The 17,393-nt window shown below is 46.5% G+C and overlaps 1 protein-coding gene across 1 annotated transcript in view; it reads left to right on the top strand.

Moving 5' to 3' along the window:
- CAPN8 (calpain 8) overlaps positions 1–16,892 on the top strand; it is a 73,667-nt gene extending 56,775 nt beyond the window's left edge. Inside the window, exons 13-21 of the mRNA XM_031015609.3 lie at positions 135–171; positions 4,386–4,454; positions 7,280–7,337; positions 8,914–8,978; positions 12,989–13,057; positions 13,439–13,517; positions 14,106–14,222; positions 15,124–15,182; positions 16,428–16,892. Of these exons, the coding sequence (XP_030871469.3) occupies positions 135–171; positions 4,386–4,454; positions 7,280–7,337; positions 8,914–8,978; positions 12,989–13,057; positions 13,439–13,517; positions 14,106–14,222; positions 15,124–15,182; positions 16,428–16,451 (577 nt within the window). The 3' untranslated portion in view covers positions 16,452–16,892. The remainder of the gene's footprint in view (positions 1–134; positions 172–4,385; positions 4,455–7,279; positions 7,338–8,913; positions 8,979–12,988; positions 13,058–13,438; positions 13,518–14,105; positions 14,223–15,123; positions 15,183–16,427) is intronic.
- The last annotated feature ends 501 nt before the right edge of the window (positions 16,893–17,393 follow it).

Here is a 17,393-nt window from a genome sequence, read left to right as displayed (position 1 = left end):
GTTTTTAGTAGGAAATGAAGTCTGGGGTGCGAGGCCAATCTCTCAGGAGGGTCGAAATCTTCCTAAAACAACCCAGCCATTAGCTGTACTTTTTACTTACTCATGTTTGGTTTATTTCTTTCTTTGCATTTCAGAGAAATTGGGGACGTGGTAGCTGGAAACCCATATGAGGTATGCAATCTTTTTGTATGCCAAACTCTGACACTGTTGCATAGCAGTCATTCCAGGTTTCTTCTTGATTTGTCAGAATCTTTATGTATTAAGGATGATAACTTCTTATTAGTTAGGGCCACAACATTTTCTAGTCCCTGTCTCTTCCTGATGAAGATGAGACAGAAGTAGCCCTGGAACCCAGGCTTTGTAATATATCCCTACCCCCTGGGGGAGATCTTAGCCATCGTCTTCCACGTTTGATAAGCAGGACCCACAGATAGAGCACCCACTGTGCCTAAGCCGTTCTGTGCGAGATAGAGAAGTCCTTGGGAGAATAGATCCAGTGTCCTGCTCTTGGATTGACCTCCAGTCTTTTGGAGGACAAATGATGAAAGTATATGTGAAAGATGAAGAGAAGAACACACCAGAAAACCCATCTAAACTTGAGTATGTGTAGTCTGAGGGGTGCTGGGGGAGTGCCTAGTCTGGGAAGGCCCCATGGAGGAGGTGAGTTCTGAGCCGACTTTGGAGGAATAAATATGTAGGGTTTGAGGTGTGGGTTCACCACCTCACTCCCTTTATTCCTCACTGTGTCCTCAATGTACTGTCCTTGTTCTCAGATGGTGGGTGTGGCGGATGATGGGTGTATTGGGTGCTGCTGCTCCCTGAGAGCCATGCTGTGTCTGTGGCCAGTGGGCACTGGCCTGGGTGGGGCAGGACCACCTTCATGGGGGCACAGGCCCAGCTTCTACCCCTCCGTCCAACACTGACGTGTCTCTGGCTGCAGATGCCACACAGAGTGCTCCCAGCTGCTGGGCGTGGCATCTTCGGCTGAATGGAGGTGGGGGCAGACACACACACACCCATATACACACCACATATACAAATCACATATTCTGTGATTTGACATGTGTCAAATTTACAAGCTCGTGTTTCTTCCGATGCATGAGATGGTGCCAAATAAGGATCCATCTTGCCTTGGGGGTTTGTGTTGTGAGTTTATCAGATAGAAAATGCATGCCCCATGTCTATTTTTTCTTATTCCAGTTAGTTTCTGAACTGGTGTGACTGCTTCCCTCTGCACTGTAGTTCAGCCAGTGGTCAATAGCGCCCCCTGCCTCGAGTTGGTGGCAATACCTGGCGCCAGAGGCCCTTTCTGTGTTTGTGACTCTTGGTGATCTGAGCTGGGCAGAATTTTCCCTCCTACCCCTCGCCTCAGTTGCCGATGCCAGCTCAGCCTTCTCACTGCCCCCAGGAGGACTTATCGCTCACGGTGGCATCTCTTACTGTGGGTCCCAGGCATATTAGAAAGGCTGCGGTTTGCCAGTGTAGAGTATGGAGCTGAGCCTGAATTCAGGTGCTAAGAATTATCTTCTCTCCTTTTTTGGATGGGAAGGGCAGGGTTCTGCTAAATCAACTTATACTGATCCTAAGCCCCTTTTGCACCAGATTGGCAGGAGTTCAATCCTAGTCACTACTGGGGCTACCCATCTCCACGTCCCATGATATTGGGGTTTTCTAAAGCTCCCAAGCAACAGGAAGTCTCTTCTGGTCATGGGTCCACATTGGATACCCCTGTGGTCAGCTCACAGGTTTCTTTATGACTGACAGCTCTTGGGCTTCTGTGCTCAGCATGGGGCCTAGAATCTTTGATGAACTGGGAGTCCTCAGGCCAATGGTCCAGCCTCCCCTTCTGAGGTACTAGGACATGGCTATGGAGCCATTCAAGGGTTCCCGTATCCCCAAGATCCTGTAAACTTTCAACATCTTCTTGGTCTCAGGGAAACCCTGCTTTTTCTCTTTAGGGCACCACTGTGCTGTGACTGACACACACACACACACACACACACACACACACACACACACCCCAGAATACACAGATAATGTCCTCAGGGGACTCAGGACTTTACAGGAGACAGGAAGGACTATTGCCTTTAGGAACTTCTGTTTTATTCCCTGCAGAAATCTCCAAGTCACGGACAGTTGGACATTCAAAGAGCATAATCACCTGCTCTGAATGAGGGAAGGAAAAATTACAGGGTGAACAAACACACTCTTGGAATTTAGCCGTGTTCACTTTGAGCAGGGTTGTAAAGACATTCCCAACATGTGATATAATGAATAACAAGAAAATAATTCCTTGCTTATGCCATGCTGCCATACCATTTGCAAAGCATTTTCATATAGATCGTATCAGGGAAATAGAAAATTCCACTATAGTACGTTCCTTGAGAACAAAAACTATGCCTTGTTCACCATTGCATTCAGACGCAGGTTCTGAACAGTTCCCAACATGGGCCAGGTGTTCAGTAAATCTTTTTTTGAATGGACAAATTGTGGAGTACCACAGTTGCAACCACGTACATGTTTTCCTCATTCCCAATGTCCAAAAATTCCCTTGTGTCCAATGATAATGCCTGCTATGTGCCTGTGTGTGTCCATATCCATATACTGTTTTGTTGTTAGTTTTTATATGCAATTTTATGTTTTTCCCATAGAATAATAGAATATTACTCCATGTCTGGAATTTATGGACATCCAAGATTTTGGCGTACTGTATTACATGAATGATATAATGTTTTTTTCCCTATAAAACCACTTTAAAATCATATATGTGTGATGAGATATGATGTGTTTATCATTTTTTCTTCTAAAAATCTAGATGTGTTTTTGGATTAGCATATCTTCTATGTAAACAGCATGGTAGGCGTTAATATCCTCATTCTGCAGGTGAGGAAACAGCCCCAGAGAGGCTGAGAGTAGTCGGATGCAGGGAGCATCTTCTCTGACGATCATTCCAGAGGGTGGTGGAGAAGCGCATGGGCTGGAGTTTAATCCTGGCTTCACTGTTTACTAGCTGTGTGATCTTGGCCTGTTACATAACATTTAAAATGAAGTAACATTTAAAATTCCAGTTTGTCCATTGGTGAAGTGAGGACAGTAATGAGACGAACCTCACAGGACAGTGGTGAATATTAAATGAAATAATCCACGCAAAGTACCTGACAGGTAGTAAGTACTCAACAAAGACAAGTATTATTACTACAGTGGTTATCTTTATGAGTACAGCATCATCAAGCTATATTGGGCCTTTCGTACTCATCTTAGTGATAGTTTTGGAAGAAATTAACCCAGCTTTCTAGAAATTTCGTGTCATCTGGGAAGCTGTCACTTTTCCATTCTGTCTTGTGGTGACAACTGGGCATTGTTCTATTTTGGGCAGAGCCCATTGTCACATCAGAAAGTCTCTGGACAGAAGCATTCATATAATGGTTTGTAATTTCCAAAGGACTTTGACCCACATTAGCTCTCATTTGATTCCTAAAATGGCCCCATGAAAATGGTCTGGTTAAATCAATATCAGAGTGGAGGCCATGGATGTTCAGAGCCCTGAGATAGTGTCCAGTAAGGGTACAATCTGCTATTTGAACTCCAGTCTCCTGGCTTCTAGTTCTACTCTTTCTACTAGGCCATGTTCTCAACACTTTTGAAATCATGTTGCTCTTTGTGAATCTGATGAAAGCTAAGAAAATGTTTTTTTTTCTGATATAAGGTCTCGCTTTATCACCCAGGCTGGAATACAGTGGCACAGTCTTGGCTTACTGTGGCCTCAGCCTCCGAAGTAGATGGGACTACAGGCATGCACCACTACACCCAGCTAATTTTTGTATTTTTTGTAGAAATGGGGTTTCACCGTGTTGCCCAGGCTACTATTGAACTCCTGGGCTTACGTGACCTGCCCGCCTCAGCCTCCCCAAGTATTAGGATTTCAGGCGTGAGCCACTGCACCCAGCCAAAAATGCATTTAGATATGACCCCATGTTTTCACACAATTTCTGGAGTTCAGACTCCCTGGAAAATTATCAGTGATTCCCTTAGGAGTCCACAGATTCACACCAAGATTTTCTGGTGTCAGTGTCATTTTCTGAAAGTGGTTCAGGTTGTAATCAGAAATTCAGGGTTTGTGGAGCTCACTTCCCCAAATCACTTAGAGAGAAAACTGCTAGGCCCCAGTGCTGCCTCCCTGCTCATCCCTGCTGGACTGTAAGCTCCCTGGGGCCAGGACCTTTGCTGTCTCTTGGTTTGCCACCGTGTGCCCCCACTTAGCCCAAAGCCTGGCACATAGTAGGTGCATCATAGATACTAATGGATGAAGGAATGAATTTTAAATCTTCGTCTTTCATTCTCCTTGACGATTCCCATTTTAACTTTGCAAATGTCCTTCTTTTTAGCCACATCCCAGTGAGGTGGATCAGGAAGATGACCAGTTCAGGAGGCTGTTTGAGAAGCTGGCAGGGAAGGTGAGTGGAGGGTGAACATGGCTTCCCAGGTGGGCAGGAGAATATTCAGGAATGCTCAGGTCACTTCATTCTTTACTCCCTGAGGTCTCTAGGCATAAAAAGGGTGAGACTCAGGTCTCAGGGGCCCCCAGCTTCTGTGCCCGTCACCATCCTGTCTTAAGATCGAGTACTTTTGCTTCATTGCTTGGGAATTGGTCCTGAGGCTACTTATCTTGCTGCGTTGACTGACTCTTGAGAAAATAGAAAAGTCAGATCTCCAGGTCCTGCCAAAAGCCTTTCTGTTTGCAGATTGGCCCTGTCAGATTGGGGCCTCTGGATAAAAAGCTGGGACGGCAAAACCTCTCCAAATCGATATCCTTCAGAGTGGGGATTGCCCAGCCGCAGTGGAAGGCAGCTCAGCTAACCTGGCTTGGGATTAGTGTGCAGGACTAGCCCTGTTCCCTGTCACGGTCCTGCAGCCCTGCCCGCCCTCTGGGAGACCAGCAGCCTGAGGAATCCAAGCTTTGCCCGACATGAATGCAACTTGGGCACTTGGAGCAGAGAAAAAAGCGCCCCCTGATCCTTCTCCCCTGCCCTGGCTTCCATTCACTTTGGTAGCAGCCCGGTGGGGGCCACAAGTCAAAGCATAACCAGGACTTGAAATGTCAAAACCAGCCCCATAAATACAGCAAATGTGTTACTCTTTGGAGGATAATAAAGTGTGTGAAAAGGGCCCGGAAGAGGAAAAAAAACAATGGTCTCCCCCCGCCACCCCGGGAAACTCAGGGCAACTTTCTAGACTTAAGGATAAAATAGAAGAAAAGATATCAGAATCCCTCGCAGGAAATAAAACCTGGGAACAGTTCCTTTGCATAGCCATTGAATAAAACCCTTGCAAAAATGAGCCAATTTATGTTTTAGATGGATTTACAGGCCAGTATTTTTGCTAACAAAACCTGTTTCCTTAGCTGCCAAGGGCCATATTTTATTAAGAACACCAAGAATGATGAAAGGAAAAGCTCATATTTGCATAGTTCTTCATGCACTTTATCTTACTTTTCTCTCTGGCTGCATGGGGCAGTATTGGTCACTCTCCTTGCTCGGCTTGTGAAGTGACCTGCACAGAGAGGTTAAGGAGCTGGCTGAGGGTACAAGGCCTCATGAATGATGGGGTCAAGGTCCAAATGTAGACTCTTGACATCCCATTTCTTTCCTAGCAGGCTAATGGGGGTAGTCTTCTAGCCCCAGAGGCTTTTTAAAGGGGCCTCAAGTCTTTTTTTTTTTTTTTTTTTTTTGAGATGGACTGTTGCTCTGTGACCCAGGCTGGAGCGCAGTGGTGCAATCTCGGCTCACTGCAACCTCTGCTTCCCGGGTTCAAGTGATTCTCGTGCCTCAGCCTCCCGAGTAGCTGGGACTGCAGATGCCAGCCACCACGCCTGGATAATTTTTGCATTTTTAGTAGAGAGAGGGTTTCGCCATGTTGGCCAGGCTGGTCTCGAACTCCTGACCTTAGGTGATCCACCCACCTCGGCCTCCCAAAGTGCTGGGATTACAGGTGTGAGCCACCGTGCCCGGCCCAGGTCCTCAGGTCTTATTACTGGGACTGACCACTCTGTGCTGGGGTGAGGCCAGTTGTCCTCAGAGGAGACACTGCTTTGTGCAGCTCTTGCCTCTCTCATTTCCTGTAGAATTGCCAGGGCCTGGCTAGTGGAGGATGGGAAGATGGAAAGTGACTCGGCTAAAGTCACATGATGAATAAGGGGCTGAGTTGAGACTGGGACCCAGACATCAGCCCAGCACCCCTTCTCTGCATTTCCTTGGTCATCCTGCCTGAGATCTGCTCTCCATCTGAGAGTTAAGGGATGACTCTTCCCCCTGGCTGAGTGTTTATCCCAGATGCACACAGAATATGCTGTTCTCTTAATCTCTGCCCCCAGTTTGAGATGGGCTCCTATGTGAAATACCACCTCCTGTAGGTGTGGTGGGGAAAGCTGGCACTTTGGGGTGAACCAACCTTAGGTTTCCAAGTCTAGCTCTGCTTCTTGGTAGCTACAAACCACAAGCAATTACGTCACATGAAAATGACAAATGATGTTGCATGTATACAGTGTTCAGCAGTTTACAAAATCACGACTTCCTTAACTTGAAAATGGCTGTGGAATTGTTCTGAGGATTTAAGGATCTTCCACATTGGCTCTGGCACATCTGATTCAATCCTATCACTGCTGTTCCTGTTACTTTATCCCTGTTCAAGCGAGCCCCGTGAAAGGCAGCAGGACCCTGGCATGGCAGCCTTCTGACACGGTGTGTACCACACTCATGGCACTAACACACCTCTGGCCAGGCTGCTGGGATCCCCAAAAGAAGAGGATAATTTGAGCTTTTAAAGATGCCACCTGCTTTTAAAATCACAGGGCCAGTCGGGCACGGTGGCTCATGCCTGTAATCCTAGCACTCTGGGAGGCCGAGGTGGGCAGATCACGATGTCAGGAGTTCAAGATCATCCTGGCCAACCTGGTGAAACCCCGTCTCTACTAAAAATACAAAAATTAGCCAGGCGTGGTGGCGCGCATCTGTAGTCCCAGCTACTTAGGAGGCTGAGGCAGGAGAATTGCTTGAGCCTGGGAGATGGAGGTTGCAGTGAGCAGAGATTGCGGCACTACACTCCAGCTTGAGTGACAGAGTAAGACTCTGTCTCAAAAAAACAAAAAACAAAAAACAAAAAAAAAAACCTCACATGGCCAGTGGGCCTGGTGTCTGACTGTGAGGAAGCACTGCATTAATTCACTGTCTTGAAACAACTTGTCAGGGCCTGACATGATTTGCATTTGGGTTCCTCTTTCTAGGATTCTGAGATTACTGCCAATGCACTCAAGATACTTTTGAATGAGGCGTTTTCCAAGCGTAAGTTCCTTCCTGGGGTCTTTCAGAAAGTCCGTAGGAGATGCTGGGGCAGGGTGAGGGACGGGCAGGCAGGCATTGGGCTGGCAGCACCACAGGTGGGAGAAAGGGCATTGGTGTCTGACCCCAGGAGCCCTGATTCAGTCCAGCAAGACAAGAGGGGAAGAAGGAGAGGCAGGAGACGGGGAGGTGAGGGTGGAGGTGAAGGCGGGGCTGGTGCTGGCAAGCAGCCAGCGCCTGAAGGAACAAAGATCCATAGTGTCAAGTGAAATTGCAGGCTGAGTCCCAGGAGAAAAAGAGCTGGGCTGGGATTGACTTCAGTGAATTTTTTTCACAAAATTAATAACTTGGATACTGTGGAAACCTCTGCAGATGAAAGATCTAGTTCTGTAGCTCATCTTGAGGGAAGGAGGAAGGAAGGGATGATTCTGACTCTCCTAGACTGTCCTCAGTTCCCCATCTTCAGATTTTTGCAAGCCTCAGAGCTGTCAGGAGGAAAGATTTGCGTCTCCCCTCTGAGCCCCAGCCCATAGGAGGACACAGGGAGCTGGTTTCTTTCCGGGTCCAGGGATGGGCCAGGTTAAGTCTTCCAGTGAGTGATGGGCTCTCATTCGCTCACTGCAGCAGGACTGGGCTTGAGAATGCAGGAAGCAGGGCCTTGGCCCAGGAGCCAAGTCATACCCTTCCCAGGGACGAACCCAGGGCTGAGCAGATGGATCCCCAGGGCTCGGAGCACAGGCCCGTCTCCTCTCCACACCACTCTTGCTCCTGCAGTTGTTGAAGAGTGGAGAGAAAGAGAAGGGGTTGCAGGGTCTTTGGCACCTGTCTTGGCTCCCAGGTATATGGAAGGTGAGGGTGGAGGCCAGGGATGGAGCTCCAGTGACATGCCTGCAATTTAGTAAGGAAGGATAGCTGCTGTCATTGAGTGGCTGTGTGTTGTGATTACAAGCTCAGGCTGTGGAGCTGGCTGGCCTGCATTTAACTCCTAGCTTTGCCCCCTACTGGTTGTGACCTTGAGCAAATCATGTAACCTCTCTGGGACTCAGATTCCTGATCTATAAAATGGGTATAATGATAGCATCTACCACATGGAGTGATTTTGAAGAGTAGATGTGCAGTGCTTATAACAATACCTAGCCATATAAAGTTAGCTGTTTTATTAAGAACTTATCATATATCAAGCCTGGGCTAAAACTTCACTTTCATTATCTCAGTTAATACCCAGCCAGTCTTTGGGGCAAGTATGGTCATTGTTACTATCATGATTATTCCCATTTGATGGAGGAGGAAATTAAAGCTCAAAGATATAATTTGCTGAAGTCTGTGGCTTGTGGGGAGCCAAGCCAAGGTTCAGATGCTGTACTTGGATGCTGGTGCTTGTCTGTTCTATCTCCCAGGGCACCAGGAGGCTCAGGCGTATCTGCCCACAAGCCTGCCATGACGCTCTCCCCTTTTGGCAGAGACCAAGTTCGGTTCCACACCCTTGGATGGTATCTTTGGAGGTCTTCTACCGTGGAGGTTCTTTCCCTCACCTTCAAATGATCCGATTCCCACTCCCCTTTTCTATTTAAATCTTTAGGAACAGACATAAAATTTGATGGATTCAACATCAACACTTGCAGGGAAATGATCAGTCTGTTGGATGTATCCTTTAAATGTTGCATTATTATTATTTTTTTTTACTTTCGTCCTGTTTTTAAAGACTCCTCCACCTTTTCCAGTTAGAAGGAAGGGAAGGGTAAAAAATGAGAAGGGGAGCGAGCAGGCATGGAGCATATGTCAAGGATTGTACTTGAAGCCTCAAAGGAAAATGTATCATATCATGGATGTGTCTCAGAAAGCTTGAGATTATCTCTGTTTCACAGGTGAAGAAACCAAGGTGTGCAGTGTTTAGGTGACTTATTTAAAATCATGTAATCTGGAGGTAGCAAGCATGGGGCATTTGTGCACCTCCTCCCTCCACACTCTGTTCATCTCTTCGTCTTCCTCCTCCCCTTCAATTCTACCCGTCCCCACTCCCACCGTCTACTGCTCCCTGCTTCCCAAGCTCTCCCCATCACTATCTGATCTTTGCTTCAGAATCTTAACATGGCTTGTGGGCAGCTACTACTGATAGTTTAGAGTTATCACACAAGATAAAATCTATTTGTTCTCCCTGATCTAGTTTAACCTTCACTTGATATTGAAGTATGGTGTGTTAGGCTGTTCTGGCTGCTGTAACAGGAGACCATAAACTGGGTGGATAATAAACAACAGAAATCTATTTCTTACTCTTCTGGAGGCTGAGAAGGCCAAGATCAAGGTGCTGGTAGATTTTGTGGTGGATAAGGGCCAGTTTCCTAGTTCATAGATGGCATCTTCTTGCTATAACTTCACATGGTAGATGGGGTGAGGGAGTTTCCTGGGGTTCCTTTTATAAGGGCACTAATTTCATTTCTGAGGGTTCCACCCTCATGAACTAATTACCTCCCAAAGGCCCATCTCCTAATACCCTCACATGAGGATTGGGTTTCAGCATACGAATTTTGGAGGAAAAAAACACTCAGTCTATAGAAAATGGGCAGTAGTTTTTGGGAGGAATGGAGAAGGTCAGGGCATTCTAGGTGGAAGGAACCTTCTAGGTGTGGAGGCACAGAGGGTGAGTGGTGTAACATCACTTCCTTAGAGCTTTGCCCACAGCGGGTCCAGGTTGCCATTTATCACAGTGCTGATGGTGAAGGTGATTTCTTTAAAAATTGGAGCCTTGGAGGGTTCTTCTCAGTTCCTTGGGGCCTCATCCATGATGAGCTCTGTCTGTTCATCCATGATGATGTTTACTGTGGGTTCTTTCATTAACTGCGGGACGGGAGGAAGGATTTTCCTTTGCATGGTTGTCATGCAGAGTGGTCCTGGATGACAGAGCGTGTGTGCCCACCTCTGCGTGGCTGATCCGCCATGGAGGGCTGGTGCTATCTTTTGGCCTCTGAGCGTCAGTCGGCCACTCCCTGCATGAGGCTGGGGCTCTTTAGCCCTTGTGTCTTTTCTCCATGCTTGACAATTTAATTTGTGGACTGCAAGGAACTGTTAAGTATTGATTCACTTTAATGCAAATAGTTCCCTGGTTTCTGAATCATTCTCATCAAACCTTGTCTGTTGACTTCAGTTTAGATTTGAGAGTTGCCTTGTAGTCTACCCACTCTTTATTCCCAATGGTATTTGTGTCTTTCACGGTTCAAAGAGGAGTGTGACTCTCTGCCACTCTTCAGGAGTTTCTGTTCCACAGTTTAGGTAGTGTGGGGCAGTGGTTCTGAATCAGCAGAAATACCCATGGAATCCTTAAAAAAATAACAGCTCTATTGAGATATCATTTACACACCATACAGCATACTCATTTAAAGTATATCAGTCAATGGCTTTTGTGTATTCAGAGTCGAGCAACCATCATCACATAATTTAGAACATTGTCATCGCCCTAAAAAGAAACCCTGTACTCCTATTACCAGTTGCTCTCCATTTCCCCCAACCTCCACGACCATCCCTGGGCAACCACTGATCTACTTTCTGTCTCTATAAATTTGCCTATTGTGGACATTTCATATAATGAAATTATACAATATGTAGTCCTTTGTAATTGACTTTTTTTTACTGAACATGATGTTTCAATTACTATAGCATGTATCAGTACTTTATCACCCATGGGGTGTTAAAAATACAGTTTAAAAATACAGTCTTTCACATGTCCTACAAAGTGCTAGAAAAAAAATTTAAAAAATTGGCTGGGTGCAGGGGCTGATGCCTGTCATCCCAGCACTTTGGGTGGCATTGGTGGGCAGATCACTTAAGGCCAGGAGTTCGAGACCAGCCTGGAACACAGTGAAATCCTGTCTCTACTAAAAATACAAAAATTAGCCAGGCGTGATGGCACGTGTCTGTAATCCCAGCTACTGGGGAGGCTGAAGCACGAGAATCGCTTGAGCCTGGGAGATAGAGGTTGCGGTGAGTGAAGATCACACTGCTACACTCCAGCCTGGGTGAGAGAGTGAGACTCTGTCTCAAACATCATCATCAACAACAACAACAACAACAACAAAACAAACAAAAACCCCTGATTCCTGGAGATCCTGGTTCCATAGGTGTGGTCTCTGCAAGCAATTTTATCTGGAATTGAAGACCCCTGGTGTTCTGGGACAAAGGTTTTGAAACAGACAGGGGTCCAGATTCTGGCTCTACCACTTACTGAGGTGTATAAATTTGAGGAAGTTACTAAATGCTCTGAACTTCAGTTTCTCCTGGAAAATGGGATAATTATGTCTAGCTTGTGTGACTATTGTTAGGATGAAGTGAGATACAAGTATGTAGAGTACCTAGCCCCGAGTGTTAGCTTCCTTTGCATACTACTGTTCTGAGATGTGTTGGTTGAATTATTAGTAAGGATTTGAAGGCTATGATGCATTCAACACTCAGTGCGGATTATAGATCCAAGAACACAGACTTTCTTAAAGGATGAGGCTTACAGGACTTTTTGTTTGGCTAATTAAAGTGATAGTCTGTTTTAGAATTCTAATTATTTATTCAGAGATGGGGTCTTATTATGTTGCCCAGGCTGGAGTGCAGTGGCTATTCACAGGCACAGTCTGAGCTCACTGCAGCCTCAAACTCCTGGGCTCAAGCAATCCCCCTGCCTCGGCCTCCTGAGTAGCTGGGGCTGTTTCAAAATTTTAACATTGGTGCTGTAACATACACACTGTTTATTGATTAGTTGTGACTGGTGAGAAAATTGTAGAGTCTCTAAGAGACTTAACTTTAGGATCATAAGTGCATTCAAAACTAAATCCCTATTGACTAGCACAGCATTAAAAAAAAAATAGTTGTGGCACTTTGGGAGGCTGAGGCAGGCAGATCATTTGAGGTCAGGAGTTCAAGACCAGCCTGGCCAACATTGTGAAACCATCTCTACTAAAAAAAAAAAAAAAAAAAAAAAAAAAAAATTAGTGGAGTATGGTGGCGGGTGCCTGTAATCCCTGCTACTTGGGAGACTGACATGGAGAATTGCTTGAACCCTGGAGGCAGTGGTTGCAGTGAGCTGAGATCACACCACTGTACTCCAGCCTGGGCAACAGAGAGACTCCGTTTCAAAAAAAAAAAAAAAAAAAGTTGTGGAGTGAATGTAAGTTGGACACAGAAAGTCCCTCATAATATCCTCCTGTTTGGTTGTATAGTGGCCTATGAGCAGATTCTGTGGCTTAGACTCCCAGTCCCATGGTTCCTGGCTCCTGATGTCTTTTCCCATAACATTTTGACATTCCAACAAACTCGAATTAGCTGAATGATCAATCACAGAAATGTAAATGTAGAAGCGAATTTACAGATCATACAGCTCCACCCTGTAAATAAACCAGGAAGATTAGGGTATTCACGATATTGCAGATTGGCCAGCTCATGACTTGCCCTTTGTTCCTAGCTCTGTGCCTGGCTTCAGAGGAGGGCCTTGGTGCACGTTTGACTTTTTAATCTTTATTTGAACTTGTTACACACCGTCACCCCCACTGCTCTGCTTGCCACAGACATGGAAGGTTCACTAAGGCCTTAAGGCACTCATGCAAGCTCACAAGAGAAAGAAATCTGTAAGGCATGTAGAATTTGGACTCAATCATGTTGGTCTTTAACGTGCCTAGAGCAATGGAACGGGCACTTTGGGGGCGGTAGAATTCAAGACGCTCTGGCTGAAGATTCAGAAGTATCTGGTAACTCTTCTCTTCCTTCTGGGCATCCTCTCCTCTGTTCTAATCCTCCCTTACACGCATTCCTGGTCCACTGTAGTCTGACCACATCCTTAATCATGGTCAAAACTATTGAGTCCTGGGAACATTGGTCACAAAGGAACAAGAAGGCAATGAGAGACTCTCATGCCAACCACTGCCCTGAAAGCCCTGCTGTTCAGACAGCAAAGGGGCCAGCACTGGCCAAGCTCTTATGCTTGCTCTGAAACCTTCTTGGGAGGAGTCAATAGGGTCTCCTTTTGAAAGTGTCCCTGGCCTTTTGAGAAAGCAGTGCGGTGGAGGGAGATGGTTCTGGCAGGGGCCGTGAATGGTTGTTTTCTACTTGGGATTTCTTTCCTGCTTTAGGAGATCTATCGGGAAACTGATTATAACCACTTGGGCACCATCGATGCCCATGAGATGAGGACAGCCCTCAGGAAGGCAGGTGAGGACACATCCTGTAGACAGGGTCTTGGGATCCAGGTGTGCACATTGTAAATATTTATGCTCATGATGATGATTGCTAATGATCATCATTTGTAGCTTTCTTATATGGGATATCAAGGCAAAAACAGAGCTTTGTTGAGTACCTTCCCTGTCCAGGAAGGGGAGAATATTGCTCGATTCCATATAGCATAATATTTTAGAATTTTTCCAAGATCTCTGCCTGTTACTGGGAAGGTGACAGCAATTACAGAGGATGGGGCTATGAAGGAGACAGACAGGAACTGGCCAGACAGGCAGCCCCCTCACCTTCTCTGCTTTTGCTTGCTGATGTGACCCATGGCTGAGTTGGTGCTGGTACTAGCCCTGGACCTGGAATTAGGCTGATCTTGATGAGGAGTAGCTACAAGGAGAGGGATGGATGGCAGGACACCTTCTGGGATCCCCTGGAGAAGGCAGAGTCAGGCCTGGTTTGCAGATTGATACAGAACCACAGAGGGGCCCCTGGGATGTCAGCTCCTTGAGTGTTTATGGGAGACAGTGCTGAGTCCTCCATTCTACCTATGACCCAGGCCCCCTTTGCCCTCAGGTTTCACCCTCAACAGCCAGGTGCAGCAGACCATTGCCCTGCGGTATGCGTGCAGCAAGCTCGGCATCAACTTTGACAGCTTCGTGGCTTGTATGATCCGCCTGGAGACCCTCTTCAGTGAGTCACTCTGTCCTCCAGCCCCATCCTATTAATCCCAAGGTGCAAGGTGGGGCAGGGGCAGGGCCAAGGGGCAGAACCAGACATTGCCTTTAGGAGGCCAGGTGCCCAGAAAATGATAGACAGGGCTTCTGGAATGCTGGCACCTTGGGGGTGAGGGGCAGCTGGACCTGAAGGGGCTGAGGAAGTCCAGGCTGGCCAGATCTAGGACGGAGGATGCCTTTTTTGGAGACTTAACAAAGCTGCCATCCAGACTATCGCGCATCTACAGTGTGCAGTCACTAGGCCAAGATGAATGAGTCCCAGTAACTGTTCTTAGATGGTGTTTAGTGTCTATTTATATTTGTTTTTCAATAGGGATCATATTGAGAACATGTGCCACCTTCCAATGAAGGGATGGGGGGTGCCCTCTGGAAGGCAATAGGCGTTTTCCTGCCATCTTGGGCCTTGAGATTAGATATCTTATTAGGAAGGGATTTTTCCTTCCACTGAGGTTTGGTAGGTGTTACCTTCTAGTGGGTCAAGGTCAGTTAGCCAGAGACAAAGCTAAGGGACTGGATTACCCACAAGCAAGACAACCACAATCTGTTTGACCTTGATAAAGTAATTGCACGTTTCTGATATAAAGCTTCCGAGGATGGAGATACCAAAGGGACCATCTCTGCTGGCAATGGGGTTTGTCTGTTTCGGCAGGGGGGCATCTGATCCCCCAAAAGCTCATTGTGTGCCCTGGATCTAGCTTTTTGAGGCCCCTGGGCCTAGGTGGGGGCTGGAGGGGAGGGGGTGGTAGGGGAAAGGGGAGTTCCGCAGGTGGGGATGGGGTAGACAGAGGCAGCTCTCTGATTGTTCCAAAGTCCAGGAACAGCCTTATCTAATTTCATTTCCTTCTCTGGTGTTTTAGAACTATTCAGCCTTCTGGACAAAGACAAGGATGGCATGGTTCAGCTCTCTCTGGCCGAGGTGAATGTCCTGAGGTTTGATGAGTTGCTGGCTGATGGTACTCTGAAATTCTTGGACCATGTAGCTGCCAAGTGATGCTTATTCCTGTTGGCTGTCTTAGTTCCATGTGAATACCATGCACGTTCTGTGGCAGGCACCCAGGGGGGAGGAAGGCAACTGTTATACAGTTTTCCAAACATTTTTGTTTATTATTATTATGATCGTAAAGATAAAGCCACAGCTACATTTCAGATAATTTCGGAGATGCGAGCCCTTGTTAATTTGGATGGAGTTATGGGTAGTGGGCACAATATAAAGTGTCTGGCTTCTAGGACCAGCTGTCTTAGATGGACCTATGGAAGGATGTAGGAAACAAAAATGAAATTGCAGCGGGTAGAATGAAGATGCAAAATGAATGAGTGTTTTTACTGTGTACAAGTCACATAATGTTTTTGCAGAAAAAATCAGAGTACTTTCCCCGTGGACACTGCACCCCTGTACGACAGAGGCCTTTACTGACCAGAGGGGACAGCAGGAAGAGTGGAGATGTCTCCAAGGGTCCAGGCAGGGGGAGGCATTGGCCTTTGACTTGCTTCTGAGGCGGTGGAACTAGAGCGCCAGGTTATTGCTGGCTGTGCCCCATTGTCTGTGCTTACCCACTTTCTTCTCTTCTCTAAAGTGGGAATGCTATTGACCTCTTTCCTGTAGCCCAGGAAAGGCCTTCCTAGAAATAGACCTGTGGATTCTCACAGATACCTGGACAATAGTGTGGAACCTAAAACGGAGTGTGGTTGTGTGGGTGCATAAAATATACATATATACACACACAAATATGCACATATAGGAATATATATATATACACATATAGAAACAAATACATATATAGGAAAAGATATGTACACATATATAGGAATCTATAGGGATATATATACACACACACATATATAGTGTATATATATGTGTGTATATAATAGTATACACTATTGTGTATATATTTATGTGTGTGTGTATGAATATACATGCACATACCTATTTTGGGAGCTCCCTTTGGGTCTAGAGCTTTTTCTGAGTCACATTTCTGTAGTACCCTGGTTCAGGAGTTAGTGATGTAGTGAAAGCCTTCCTTGTTTCCCATGTTTGAGCAAGGCACTTACTGGAGAATGGAGATAAAAAGATCGCACCCATGTGAGGCAGGAGAGCATCAATGGTGAAAGCACACCAGCCCCTGAGAAGCCAAGAACTCAATCTTGTCCCTTTCCTTTGCAGTGGCTGTGCTGCGTGTTGGTCTGACCCGGGGTTTTGGACATCAGTGACACTCCCTGCCCCACTGCTTGCCTCTTGTCATCCCTTGTCTACAATTTTGTGAACATTTATGCTCCAGTGGCATTCACTGGTTGTTCATACCTTTCTTGCCCTGGGTCTATTTCAGCAGCACTGAGCTATGAGCTATGTAAGCCGACCCGGTGGGCCCAGTGGAGGGAAAGCAATCAATTAAAGTTGTGAGCCAGAATGGTTTCCACCTTTCTCTTGTGATATGCTATCTGGGCTGTATCCTGGGCTTTTTATGCTTTGGGAAAGACGATGTTCTCGGGAAATGGCACAACGCAAAACTGCTGAAAGATACAAAGCATAGGTTAATTTCTCAGAGGAGAAGTCTTCTGTGGACTGAGATGCATCCGGAGGCCACCTTCAGGAAAGGAGCCCAGGAAGGGGGCAGGGATGGGATGCTGGGAGAACAGGGCTTTCTTCCTTATTTGCAGACATGGGAGACTGCTGGACTGTACTGAGGAGAATTCTTACCTGGCAAATAGCTAGAGGGGAAAGGCAGTTCAGGTTAGTTTTGCTCACAGCTGAATGCTGGCATCTCTGTTGTTGGTAAGAAAATAGATGGCACAGCCATGGTGTCCCTAAGGGAGGAATGGGGACAGGGCTGGTTGTTCTAAGCAAACTCTATGTCTGCATAGCTGGTTGTTCTATGCAGACATGAAATATCAAGGAGAACACACACACACACACACACACACACACACACACACACACACACACACACGCTTTGGCCCTGGATCAGTCTGATTGATTATGGATTAATTTTCTCTTTCCGGAAGTAGATCTAGATGAATGTTCCTTATAGGAGTATGACTCTTAAGTACGGCAAGCACCAGTTGGCTTCAATGCTGCCGTTCAGTCTCCCAAGACCCAGTCGGGAGGAAGGGGCAGGCCCTTAACTGAAGA

The sequence above is a fragment of the Gorilla gorilla genome, chromosome 1, assembly GCF_029281585.2.
Source record: "Gorilla gorilla gorilla isolate KB3781 chromosome 1, NHGRI_mGorGor1-v2.1_pri, whole genome shotgun sequence".
Lineage (NCBI taxonomy): Eukaryota > Metazoa > Chordata > Mammalia > Primates > Hominidae > Gorilla > Gorilla gorilla.
This window is presented reverse-complemented; position numbering and strand designations above follow the sequence as displayed.